The sequence below is a fragment of the Tyto alba genome, unplaced genomic scaffold (assembly GCF_018691265.1).
Source record: "Tyto alba isolate M040663 unplaced genomic scaffold, T.alba_DEE_v4.0 Super-Scaffold_46, whole genome shotgun sequence".
Lineage (NCBI taxonomy): Eukaryota > Metazoa > Chordata > Aves > Strigiformes > Tytonidae > Tyto > Tyto alba.
The window spans coordinates 9,973,460-9,986,658 of NW_024881322.1; the positions used below are offsets into that span (position 1 = coordinate 9,973,460).

A 13,199-nucleotide genomic window follows, 5' to 3' on the forward strand; every position below is an offset into this window, starting at 1 on the left:
GAACAATCTGAAGGGTAGCTGCCCCTATTTTTCTAGATGATTACAGAAAATGCACCTAACTGCTACACTGCAATTGACACAGATTATTCTTTTTGCATTGTGCCAAGCAGCACTGAAATATTTTTTTGTGGAACAATTTCACAGTGTTCACTACAAGGGATCAGCCCTACTGATTTTAAACCATTGGCATTCCAAAAACCTGAAATAGCTTTGTACCCCAGTAGCAGGGATTCTCTAAATTTGAAAATTAAGGAAAATAATCTGTGAATTTTAAGCAGAACTGTAACTATTCTTTAATAAATCCAGGTGTAGATACTCTTATTATGGAGCATGACTAAATCCACTTTGGGGTACGTTAAGCATTCGTCTGCATGCCCAGAGGAACTATTACACAGTGGTTCTTCATGAAGATGTGATTAGAATTACCCTTTCTCTTATTCCCCAGCTTTTAAATTCCTGGTTTTGCTCATTGTATGGTAATTTCCTTAAATGGACCAGCTTTTCTTAAAAGACCAGGAATAATTAACTACACAGGAAAAACATCACCCTCCAATCAATTCAATACTGCAATGCAAAGGACAATTAATAGAGCTGTTTCATGGGAGTTATTTATTATTTTTTTAAAAAATACAAGTATTAGCCAACATGGGATAAATAAAATCCTCAAACAAAATGGGAACCCCTAAAACTGAAAAGACAGAGAAAAAGAAACTCACATTTTACAAGAACTTCTTTTAGTGGAAAAAGCTATTAAACAAGGCCTCTCTGTGAAAATCAGGTTTTAATTAAATCAGGCTAGCATGTGCAAGATACCAGAGATAAAATGAAATACTGGCACTTTATGAAATATGCCATCCTGTAAATCAAAAGTAACTTTTTTTTTTTAAATTAGTGTTTGGTTTCTTTAAGCTTCTTTTGTCAAGAAGACAGCAGGTGGAGGCCACAAAGTTTTAAAGTTCAGTTTAGTTCATTATATCAAGCTCTGCTTTTTTTTTTTTACAGTTCTTATTTCATTGGACCTTTACCCATTAACACATGGGTGAAAATAGTCAGGATGTTTGTCAGCTAAACCCATAGAGCACTAGTGTATGTACTTCACCTTCAAAATGCATGAACAGGCCAGCTTCCAGAAACAGTGGTTTCACATCCTGACAAATGGTTCTGGTATCTTTTTTAGTACAAGACTCAAACTCAAGAATTTGTGTTATTTTAACTGTATCATTTTGTGTGCTACTGATGGAAATCAAAATATTAAACTGTGTGCCCCAATGTAAATTGAAGCTTCTACTGGTAGGATTTAACTTCCAAATTTAGAATAAACTTAAGTCACATACACTTTCTTTACTATGGTATCCACTGATGTGCTATACCTACACTGAACAATAAGAATCCTCTGAAAGTGGGTAATGCCTTGTTCCCATAAGTAAACAAAACTAAACTGCGTAAAAAAAAAATAATTCAGATCATCACTATGATCAGGTCCTAAACCCATGGGTGCAATGCAACTGTATGTCAGTATTTTGGTACTGCCTTGAGGACAATCCTGTAATAATTACATAATAAGCCTACAGGATAGCAGAATTTGGAAGCTGGAAGCAAAGCAATGCTGAAGGAATATAACTATTCTTCCACAAAGAACTATCTTCACAGCAGTGAGGAAAAAAATCTACCATCTCAATGCACAGGATGTACCTTGACACTGACAAGAATTCTGAAAGCCTCATGCCATTTTAATAATTTTCCCCAGAATCTAAACTTTTGTATTATGAAACAAGTTACTTTGTATTAAGTTGAGAAAGCAAACATAAGAGGAATTATTTAAGTTTCCTGCCAAATTTATTCTTACTGTCTAATTTATTTATTAGGTACTGATTTAAAAATAAAGGCATCAGAGCTTGATTTACAGCAGATTTGTGAAAGTCTGATTTAGCATGGATTCAGACTGGGAGCTGCACTTCCTGAGTGATAAACCACATCAAGCTCTCAGAGTGACAGACGTACAGCTAATTGATTAATTATTCTTTTGCTTCCTTGGGTTTTAGCTATACTTGAGATGTCAAATTTGCAAGCCAATCAAGATACTAGACTATCTCTCGGGGTCCCAATTTATCAAGGCCTGTGCTTAACCAGAAGCACACAGCAGAGTTCTATTCAAAGCCACCAGGGAAATAAGCATGCTTCGGAACTTTCTAATATAAGGCCCTTTAATATATTACAGTTTTCCTTTATGGAGTTATCTGCAACATTTACCATTAGCTAGGACCAGCAAATAATAGAAATTCAAACTGGCACAATGACTCTTACTTTCATCTCACTAACATCAACAATTAAACTTGCCTACAATCAACCAGGTAAACCAGTCAAATTTAAAAGGGGCATTGGGGAAGGTGGGTAAATTATTTGCTTGTCACTCAAACTAAGAAAGAAAACAGAACAAAAGCCTTACTTCAGAAATAGTAAAAGCCCCTGCAGAAGTCACAGAAATGAAGCACTCATTCCACAAGCAAAGCAAGGCTTCGTCAGAAAATTTTAACAGGCAAAGAGCAGAAAACAGAGAAGGTTGAAGACTTGTTGAATGAATATGCACAGTTGTATTTACATATAAAGATTAAGCACAAGAGCCTGAACTCAGTCATGCAAAAGAAGAGGTAGTGTGCAAGGTGATGATCTAATCATGTTCTTACCAGGGCTTCATTATCTTCTGCAATTTCTGATATCGTCTGCAAAATTAAAACTTGCACGTGAGGAGCTGCACTTTAAAACATCTGTACTCTATTTACCTATACATACACACGCACACCCCCACACCCATACCTGATTCATAAAATTCAAAGACAGACACACAATAAGAGGCAGTAAATTACTAACAATTTGCTGTGAACAGAAACAGTTCAGCAACCAGTAAAGAAAAGAGAACATTCAAAATTAATTTCAAATATTTGTTCAGAATACTTGTGCTAACTTCTGTTAGGGAAAAAAGCAGAACAGAAAAGACAGTTGATAGGAGAAATATATCAGATTTCTCTAAAACCTGTTTCTCTTGACCATTAAAGCCTGTCTAGGCATCTTAAATTAGCTAAGTATTTCTGTAAAATAAGTTGTTGGTAAAAAACAGTAAAGGTTTACACATTAAGCATTTTCTGTCTCGTTGCTATGACGTGTATTCCATTGCCCGATAAACTCATTTATTTCCAGTCTCCATCACTGATACTGATGTCAGAGTTGTGAGCATGCTTGAAAGTTGTTGTGTAGCTAGGACCACCACAGACCAAAATCCCAACCTTCTGAAGTCAGGGACAAGTTTTCTGTTGACTTCAAAGGGAGGCACAGAATTTACCCTGGGTTTTTAACCACAGGATTGCATTTACTCAGCAACTCAAAACCATCTCGCACCAGCTCCATGACACATAAATACAGCGCAGCAGTCTTGTTCCAACAGAGTGTGTAAACTCACCCGTAGCTCTCTTGCTCTTAAAATTCACACACCAATGGACATATCTAGACCCAAGGTGCTGAATCAACCCACGTGAGAAAGACAACAATCTGCTTAAGGATGTCACTTATTGAGTCAGATTCTAAAAGGCCAAGCTACACACCCAACCTTCAGGTGTGATGCTATTGCTTTCTAGTAGCTTCTGAAACACTTGGTTACTAGTTGCAACACGAGGTTTAAGGTACCCCACAGATTTTTTTTATTTAGGCATTTTCTACTTTCCCCCCTGAGATATACACTGTCGTGTCTCATTGGTGAACCAGAAGCTATGGCGTCATGTTACTATATTCAGAAAACTGGAAGCCAAATATTAAGGGGGGGAGGAGGAGGAGCAAATAATAAGTACATTTGAAAACTGTAGCCCACTAATCACAATTTGCAAGTCATCATCCTGTTAATATTTGGCTTCAGAACTGCTGATTAGGCTACTAAGCAAGCTGAAGAAAGAGACTATCAATGGTAAAAATGGCATTCAAGATAAATAACTTCTTTTTAGAACACCACTTAAGAAAAAAGAAAAAAAAAAAGAAAAAAATATCCATCTCCTATTTAACCCCTTCTTGTGTCTCCTAAATCTACTTCACAGTTTCATTTCAAAGGGTTGGCTGCAGCTCCACACTGGGCAAACTATTGTTCAAAAGGAGAACAAAGAGTTCCCTCCTTCCTCCCTGTCCCCTTCTCCTCAGGTCTTCTCCTTTGCGCTTGCTGACACGCTGTTCAGCCCACAACAGCTCTAGGACTCCAAGCTCTCCAACCACTGATTCAACTCTCTCCCAGAACTTGGCTGGATTTTATTTCTTTTTTTTTTTTTTTTTTTTTTTTCCTGTTGGTAGAGCAGTAACTCCTCCCACCTTGCATTTTCCATTCTGTTTATGCAGAAGTAATGTTGTGCTTTCTACAGAGACCTCGTGAGTCCATGTATAGACTCTTTTCAAGAAGGACCAGTCTCAGGAAGGGCAGCTTTTGGGCTGGCTTCTGTAATCATCAGGGGAGAAAACACACAGAGTACACGACAGGAACAGTGGTTTGAAATCCTTCATTGCTAGCTGTGAGCTGCAAACTAACGCCTGAAGGTAACGATAGCACAGTTTACCACATATCCAAGCACACATTGGGCTACAGCCTAGCTCAAATTAGTGACAACGTTTTGTTCTTGTATGGCTTTGGTTCTTTTATGCTACAATAGCTATCTGTGTAGCCAGTAGCAATGAGCTAACAAAAAGCATCCTGATGATCAGGCAGCCTTAAAAAGGGGAGAAAATTACCCTCAACATGCTTTTAGGAGCAGAAAAGTTCAAAGCATTTCCCACAGTAGGAGATCCCAACTTCAGCAGAGTGTCATTCCTGTCTGTGCTTCTCCAAACGGAGCGCTTCCTTATTGTGGCAGACTCTGCTAAACCCTAACAAGAACAACCACCACCACAAATGGGTTTTGTCATCTCCCAAATGTGTGTGGATCCAGGCAACCTTATGCAGCATGTCAGCAAAACTTCATAGCATCCTTCTGAGCCCAATTTTTAAAACAGCTGCTTTTCACCCAGGTTCTGACTTTGGCTCAGCAGCAAGTAAACTTGAAATTGGTGCTGTGTCTGTCTGACATCAAAGAGAAACAAGCGTGGTGTTTGCAAACTGGTAGCACTTCAAAGGGCAGACTCAGTTTTGCCAGAGATTTTTCACAACAGGCTATAATCAGGCACATTTTCTCCATGACTGAGCCCAGGGATTAAAGAACAAATATTTGAGCCCTAGAACAAAACATGTAGACAGCAACTCTTAGCTTTTACTGGCCTCTTGTCCATCTTGAGTTAATTCGCAATCAGGTAACTTGAGGTCAGATGTGCATTGTAGAAGAAAACATAAATTTGGAATAATATGGAGAAATAATTGAATCATACAGGACTTTTCTGGTGAAGCAATACAAAGCAAATTTTGACTTGAGAGGAAGGATAGCCATCATGTTAGACCGAAGAATTCCAAATAATCTCAGTTGCTTTGGAAAGTGTGGTAAGAGCAGCAATTAATCTAGGACATCAAATGTTGCAGCAACATGGTACAGGATGATTATAGATAGACTTCTACCACTGAACAGGTAGAGGCTGTTATCTAAAGGAGTGCATGCTTTCATCACATCATTAAACCAAAAACCTAATACAGAAGGACCTAGCATGAGCAGGAGTTCCTCTCGTTCACCCACAAACCACGCTGAAGTTACGACAAGTAGCCAAGCTAACTCTTCTAACAAGTCAGCCTAGAAAGGAACAAGTACAGTCTGCCACCCCCATCAGCTTTGCTCTTTCTATGTATACATAAGTGTTGTTTCTTCTAGAGGGTTGACTTTGTGACAGCAACCAGATAGTTCTGAAAAATGCTTCTGGGATGAGTTACCACAGGTATGGTCAAAAATGCAGAAAGTCTTACTGATCTAGACACTGTAATTAGCTCAATACATATATTTATCTTTTTTTTTTTTTTAGAAACTATCCCTCAGTTGCACTTGCACAGATGGGAACAAAACCATGGCCAAAACATAAATGTTATGAGGGTAAATTAAATAGAGTTTGTGAAAGATTCAGATACTGTAGTGGTGAAAGACAAAAACAGACAGCAATTTTTATACAGGGAGAGATCTCAAAACAAATGGCAACATAATGCAAAATAAACATTAACTACAAGCTATTGGTTTAGACATTTTGCTACCATAATATGTTGCCTGTTTAGCTTCAGAGGAACTTCATGATACATTTCCAGCTGAATCCCAAGGAGCAACAGTTCCCTTTGGACTTCCCGAAGCCATACAGACTTAATACTTGCTCAGATACTGCAGGTTATGTCACGAACAGCTTCCAGAGGAGACCAGCTTAGCAAGGACCCAACTAGATCAATGCCTATACATTCATGTGCAAAACCTGCTGTACAAGGACCAAAGATACTCCCAGTTGGGGTACACATGGTGCACAGTAAGGGCTTACCTGCACTGGGTAGAACAACTAAAATGTCCCATTGTGGAAGTCAGCGTGGACCCACTGGAGTCAAGGATGCCAAGAACTGAAGCAGCCACACCACCTCACCACAACCAACATTTCTGAGCCTGCACTATTTAAACATGCGCAGAGTAGGATAAAAATACCACTATGGATAAAAGCTTTTCATGCAGTATGGACCTGTAGAGGGCCATTATTATCAAAGGTGAAAGGTGTTCACAAAAACCTCCTCCTCTACATGAAAACAGATGGGATAATGACCTGCTAACCACATTAAATACATATTTGGCTAATGTTTTTCAGACAAACACAAGGATAGCCCTCATTCTGGGTAACAGGCAGTGTTTAGAAATATGACAAGACAAATACACAGGAGTATGTATTTCTGGTTTCTGTATATATCAGGTGTAGCTACGTATAAAAATGAAGTCTGGGGAACACTCTGGCCAGCAGGTTGAAATAAATTATCTGGATGAAATCTGCAAAATGACTATGAAGTCATGCAGCAGCACTCCCACTCCTCACAGCCACCACAACATCCCAGTCACCACAGTCCAAGAGACAAAGACATCATGAAAAGTTGCAGAAGTGGAGATTTTAAGTTCTTCTCCCTATCTTTGCTGGTTCCTTAAATACCACACTTTTGTCTGGAGTTAAAAAAAAAAAAAAAATTATTTTTGTCCAGCCTGGTACTCCAAAGAACATTTGGAAATATAAATCCACTGCTGGAATTACCCTTTTTATCATATTTTACAAAAGTGGTTCCCAAACAAAACCCAGTAAAACTGTCATCTCTCCTCTTCCCCGTTCCTGTCAACAAGGTGTTGGTATCACCACCTAGCAGGGGTCATTTAAATGCTAATTGTTGTGGTTTGAGCCTACTCAGCAGCTAAATGCCACACAGCCGCTCACCCACCCTCCCCCCACTTGGGAATGGGGAGGGAATCAGAGGGGCAAAGGGAGACTCGCGGGTTGAGATAAAAACAGTTTAATAACAGTAACAGAATAATACACTGACAGCAATATCAGCAGGTAATGTACAATACAGCTGCTCACCACCTGCTCCCGGCCAGCAATCCCAAACACAGAGCCCCCACAGCCACACTCCCACAAGTGGCAGCCTCTCCCAGCCCTCTCCTGCCTTTATATGGTGAGCACAATGTCACATGACATGGAATATCAGCCAATCGGGGCCCAGCCCTCCAGCTGTGCTCCCCCCACCCCCGCACACGGGTGAGGGCACTGGGACCTGGGGAGCCCCTGGGGTCTCAGGGTGCTGCAGCACTCCTCCAGCTACTAAAACCAACAGGAACTCTATTCCAGCCAGAACCAGGACACTAATATTCTTAAACAACAGCAAGGTAAGGCAAACAAAAGAAGAAAAAAGTAAGAAAAGGCATTTAGGATGGGGGGAGTACAGGGAACAGTAACTCTCCCTTTCTTCTCTCCAAAGATGTGATCTTTGATGGTTCAATCTTCAAATGAGGTTTTTATCTAAAATGCAGTGTGCACTATATATATATAAAAGACATTGATCAGAAGGATACACAAGAAATTGTCCTCGTGTGTGTGGAGAGGGAAGGTGGAATCCAAGCCTGAAGACTGATGGGGAAACAAACTCAAAAGAGAGCAAGCAGGGGAAGAATAAACCAACAAAAAAAATTCAACCACAAAGAAAACCTACCCCACTTTCTTCCTTTATGGGAACTGCACTGAAAGACTGGGCTGCAGCCCTTTCTCATTTTCCTGCCATTACCATCTCCACAGTGGTATAACCAGATAACCTGATTTTATATACTCTTTTGGACTTTTGCCTCAAAGACAATAGTCATCCTCTCCCGACATTACAAAAGCACTAAGAAATGAAGATTGCATAAAGCCCCTGTTGGACAGGAATTGATTTTGGCAGCAATGTCAGATTAAGTAATCAATGCTTCCAGGTGAAGCTTCACAGGAATGGCTGAGTCTGTCTAACAGCCCAGTGCTGTCAAAAATACAAATTATTTTCCTCCCTCCATTAGCTGTCTGATTTTCTGCTGGATTAGCAAACTGAATTGGATCACTGAGAAGCCAGACGAGCACGGAGCTGAGCAAGAGAGGGAGCAGGTACTACACAGCCGGTAGCCAGGAAGGGTGGGAAATGACCACTTTATTTAGTGGCAAAGACCTACCTACCAGTTTAGCACTGTTCATATCTTCTGAAAAATCATTTTCCATTTACCCAGTGAGCTGTGCTTACACAACTGTTTTCTGGGGCAACACTGTGAGCTCAATCAGGGAACTGAACTGAGTTAAGGAATATTGTATTAAAAGTAGCCCTTTTTGTCACTTTTAATAATCTACATCAGTGTTCCAGTCTAGCTTGCTACAAACAGGACTAGCGTAACTCTTCAGATGAAGCAGGACAGGAACAAGTGGCTGTGAGCAAGGGCCGCTTAAGTGTTTTGACAGCATTACTGAAATACTCATCAGACTGGGATGGAAAAATCCATTAGCAGGTATGTGAGCAAATGTCCCAAAAAGCGTGTTAAAGTCGGAGTAACTCCAAACTAATCTGTCTTCAGTTTTCCACTGGGCTGGTATACAGTATTATCTCTGTAAGACAAGCCAAGAGCTAGAATTTCACTGAACAATACAATTTGTCCTTAAAGCATGCACAATTGCCATCTCAGGGGCTTCCAGCTGTACAGCAGCCAACTCTGCAACGGCATGTGTTTAATAGAAGACTCTGCTTAGTTGAGAGTCAAAACTCACACAAATACACATTTATTTAGAAGCTTCTATGATCTAGCTGCATTTACTATTTCCAATAAGAAGATGACAAAATTTAACAACCATCCCAATTTAGAGTGATTTTTTCTCTCCAATACATGCACTAAGCAATTACTACTCCCTTAAAATCAAAACCAGGCTATCTGCAACCATGTCCAAGCAGCAGCAACCAGCATGTTCCTGTGCGACAACTGTACTAATAAAGCTGCTCAGCACAGCCACATCGATGAAGCAGACCTCTGAAGAACAACCTTCTCAACAGCAGCAGAAACAATTCTGGTTACTGTCAAGACAGCTAGGCTTAGCATAGTCTCAGGTTTTTTGTCAAAAAACGGTGTGTTATTTCTGCCAAATGACAAGTGACAGAGACCATGATAATGCCAATAAAAAAAATACTGAAAATTCTGCATAGGCCTTCCTCCTTTCCTTCCCAGTCATGAGATTATTATTATTACTGGTAATGACAAATATAAATCTAGATTCCTTTTATTAACTCTTTGGCCTTTCAATATTTATGGCTTGCGACTTATATTTTCCTTTTCTTACTTTATAAGGGACTTTGAGGGTTTTTTTTCCTTTTAAGGAAGGCTGAGAGTCTGTCCCAGTCACACAACTCTTCTGATACATCAAGAAAAACAAACACATCTTTACCAGTCTTCTGTTACATCAGCAAGACTACCTAAACAGCCATAATTTTCTGAAATACGAATTCTGGGCTAGACTCTGGAATACAGTTCTGAATGAGAGAACGGCATTATCTCAGATGGGGTAGCAAGGAGACATGAATGTGTCTTCCAGTTTGGTTCCTAAACACATTTTTCATCAGTCATTATGGCAACTAGGATCTTCTAGCATGGCTCTGCTTCTGCCTCATTTTAGGGCATTGCCTTCTTGGGGGGGAGAAGCAGCACACCCTTACACTTCTCTTTTTACGTTGTCTGTACCTCCAGCCAGACGGACTGCATATTCAGCTCCCCTTAACTAGGCATGATCTGGGCTTCAGACAAAAAATTTGTGCTAAAAGTGCTATGGAAGACTCTTTCTGAAAAGTCTCTGAAAAGTAAAATAACAGTGTGTGCACACCCACGCCCCTCTGGTGATACAAATGTACAAAGTCTGAGAAATTACTGGACACAATGGTTAATTATAAAATAGAATCAGCATTTACTTGTGCTTCATGATCTAACTTATCGTGCAGTCTCTGCTATAATTTATAGGTCACCCAAACCATAAAAATAAATATAAAACCAGCTTTTTTTTTTTTTTCTTCAGTTAATAAGAGACTCATAGCATGCTCTGGAAGCAAGAATGAGCCTGAAGGAAAAACAAAGGTAAGTCATCTCAGTCAACAGGATTGAAATAGATGTGGACTGTTTCTAAAACATGTTGCATCTCTGCTGGTATAGATATATTCGTATTGACAAGATGCATTCTCAGCTTCATTAGGGCCCCATGAACCCTACAATCTGCGTACCACCAATCCCTATGCTTTGTCCCAGCACACACCATGTCTACAGTTCATTTGCTCTAAGCAGCAGGCACTCAAGGAGATCTGGCCCAAATTATGGTAACGACACATAGTATTAAAACCACTTTTGAAAACATATGCAAAATAAAAGAAACCTCTCTCAATTTATTACTTTTCAAGTTATATTAACAGCGAGAAACTGGAAAGGCTATTCTCTAATGCATTCTAATTTTCTTCAGTATTCAGGTACATAACATACAGAAAATTAACCAGAAAGCAGTTAGCTCTTGTCAACTTTTTATATTACTACTTCTTTTCATCACCAGCAAAATGAAGCAGAAGTAATGAGAAACCCAGCGATTTACATTCACTTACTCTGGTCACTGTACTTTTATAGTCATCAGCTTCACTGAAATAATGAGTAAGTAGCAGAATAAATAAAGCCAACTATAAATAAAGCATAGGCCTCTTCCTCAGTGAACATTATATAAAAAGCTGGAGTCTTACTTTCCAGAGGCTGCTCACTAAAACTTAATTACAACTCAAATTATAACTTAAGAGCTGCCCCTAATACGAGTTCCACGTGCAAAGAAAACCTCAGCGCAACCTTACACGGAGCATGACGGTACTTTTAATGAGCACTGTCTGCCCCTGTGGCAAAAATAGAGAATAAAGCTTGAATTAACAAAATTCATCAATTTCTAGCACAGCTGCACCACACCATGAACAGAGGCACCACTCAGCCTGGGCTTACTGATGCAGGGCTGTCCTCAGCTGCATTAACCCCCGGGCAGCTGGGAAAGCACACAGAGAGGCTCCTTGCACAGCAGCAACAGCCAGCCCATGGGGTATGTCCCATCCCCTCCGACCCCCCCCAGAGTCTTAGTGCCAGTCTCAGGGTTGTGATATCAGAGCAGAGACAGCCACTCTCACGCTATTTCATAACATGACTGCTCCCAGGCTCTGGCTCAGTGATGCACCTAGAGCAACGTAATGGTCTGTTGCCACAAAAAAAAAGGGCCTTTCCTGCATCTACTCGCACCCACTTCCTCTCTTGCTTCTTCAAGTCCCAAACTGAGCAGAAACCTAACTGTGCAAAACAGAAGTGAGTACTTTGCAACCAAGTTAACAAGCTGGATTGGCTTTGTGGAGCATCCAGACACCAGAAACTGCTCCAGGAAGGAAGCAGGACTGGGCTGGAGAGCAGAGGCTAACACACAAGGAATGGGAGAAGACGACAGGGAGTTGGACGGTCTTTTAGCAGCACCAAGCCATTAGGGTTCTCTCAGATGTATGGTTGAGTCATAGCCTCATTCAAGCAGTGCTGGCTCAACAACAGTAACTCAAAGGTGGGTAAGATAACTCCACAATGGAGATTTACTTTAAAGGTATCTTTTCAAAATACTTTGCCTTCTAAAACTGGGCCATCAAAGAAGTGTTTGCCCTTCCCTGAAATGTCTGGCTGCTCATTCCTCCTCTAACAGTTCCCCCGCCTCATAATGCTAGTGTAGTTGTTAAGGTAGGTCCACCTATGCACACGGAAACCATCAGAGTTAAAAATGCCAGTGTGGAAAACAAAGTGGCAGGTATTGGGGCAGGGAAAAGGAGGGAGAGGAGCTTTGTGGTTTGGAGCATTTTGGTGACCTGCTCAGCAGCACAGCCCACAAGGCCACACTGCTGAGGGCACACAGGCCAGGGTGGAAGCTAATGGCAAGGAGGCTTCAGCTTGCTTTGCCTGTTCAATAAGCATTTTGAGGGACCTCTTATTAACAGCATTGCAGAGGGTCCAAGCGAAAACAGGAATAGAGAACATAAGAGGACAATTGACTGACTCCAGTTGCTCTTCCGTGACAGCCTAGGGCACTCAAATGGCTGGCTGTCCTCGTCCCACTCTCTCCTCCATATAGAACCCTTCTTTGCCTTCCACACACACCTGTTCCCTCATAGGCCATTTTAGGACGCTGTTTTGTTGTAATAGTAAAGTCAGAAACCAAATTAAACCAGAAAACCTCTTCTTCTCAGGAAGTAGTTTGTCTGTTGGCTTAGTGTGCTGAAATAGCAATGACCCTGAAGTGGGATGACAGGATCAGTAGCTTGAAGTTGGATAAGAAATGAAAGCAGCAGCACCACAGCAGGTTTAGGCTGCTGGATCTGTGTATATTAGGATTTGCTCCGTTCATTAAATCTCAAGTTCTATTAAATATTCACTTATCAGGCAGTGATGCACAGTATAAAAGCAGATAGGAATGTACAGCATAGCTCAAATGTTCTTGCTTTACAACTCCCTTTGCAAAAGCAGACTTGGAAAAACCCAACCTGCAGCCCCCGTCAGAAGCTGCAGAACGTCTAGGCTGCTGAACACAGGAAAGACTGCAGTGAGTACCGAGAGTTCATCAACACCTGAAGCTGCTGGAAACTCTCACAGTCTGAGTCTTTCTTCAATGCCCAGACTGGGTAGTGTTTCTCCCCATAGGCAGAAACACTG

At 40.7% G+C, this 13,199-nt stretch overlaps 1 protein-coding gene across 9 annotated transcripts in view; it reads right to left on the bottom strand.

Moving 5' to 3' along the window:
• ELMO1 (engulfment and cell motility 1) overlaps nt 1-13,199 on the bottom strand; it is a 306,368-nt gene that overhangs the window by 205,052 nt on the left and 88,117 nt on the right. For 8 of the 9 annotated variants that reach the window (XM_042806555.1, XM_042806552.1, XM_042806550.1 and 5 more), the window contains one exon: nt 2,685-2,720. The exons of the other annotated variant lie outside the window; for it this stretch is intronic. In XM_042806555.1, the coding sequence (XP_042662489.1) occupies nt 2,685-2,720 (36 nt within the window). The remainder of the gene's footprint in view (nt 1-2,684; nt 2,721-13,199) is intronic. 9 annotated transcript variants of the gene reach the window in all.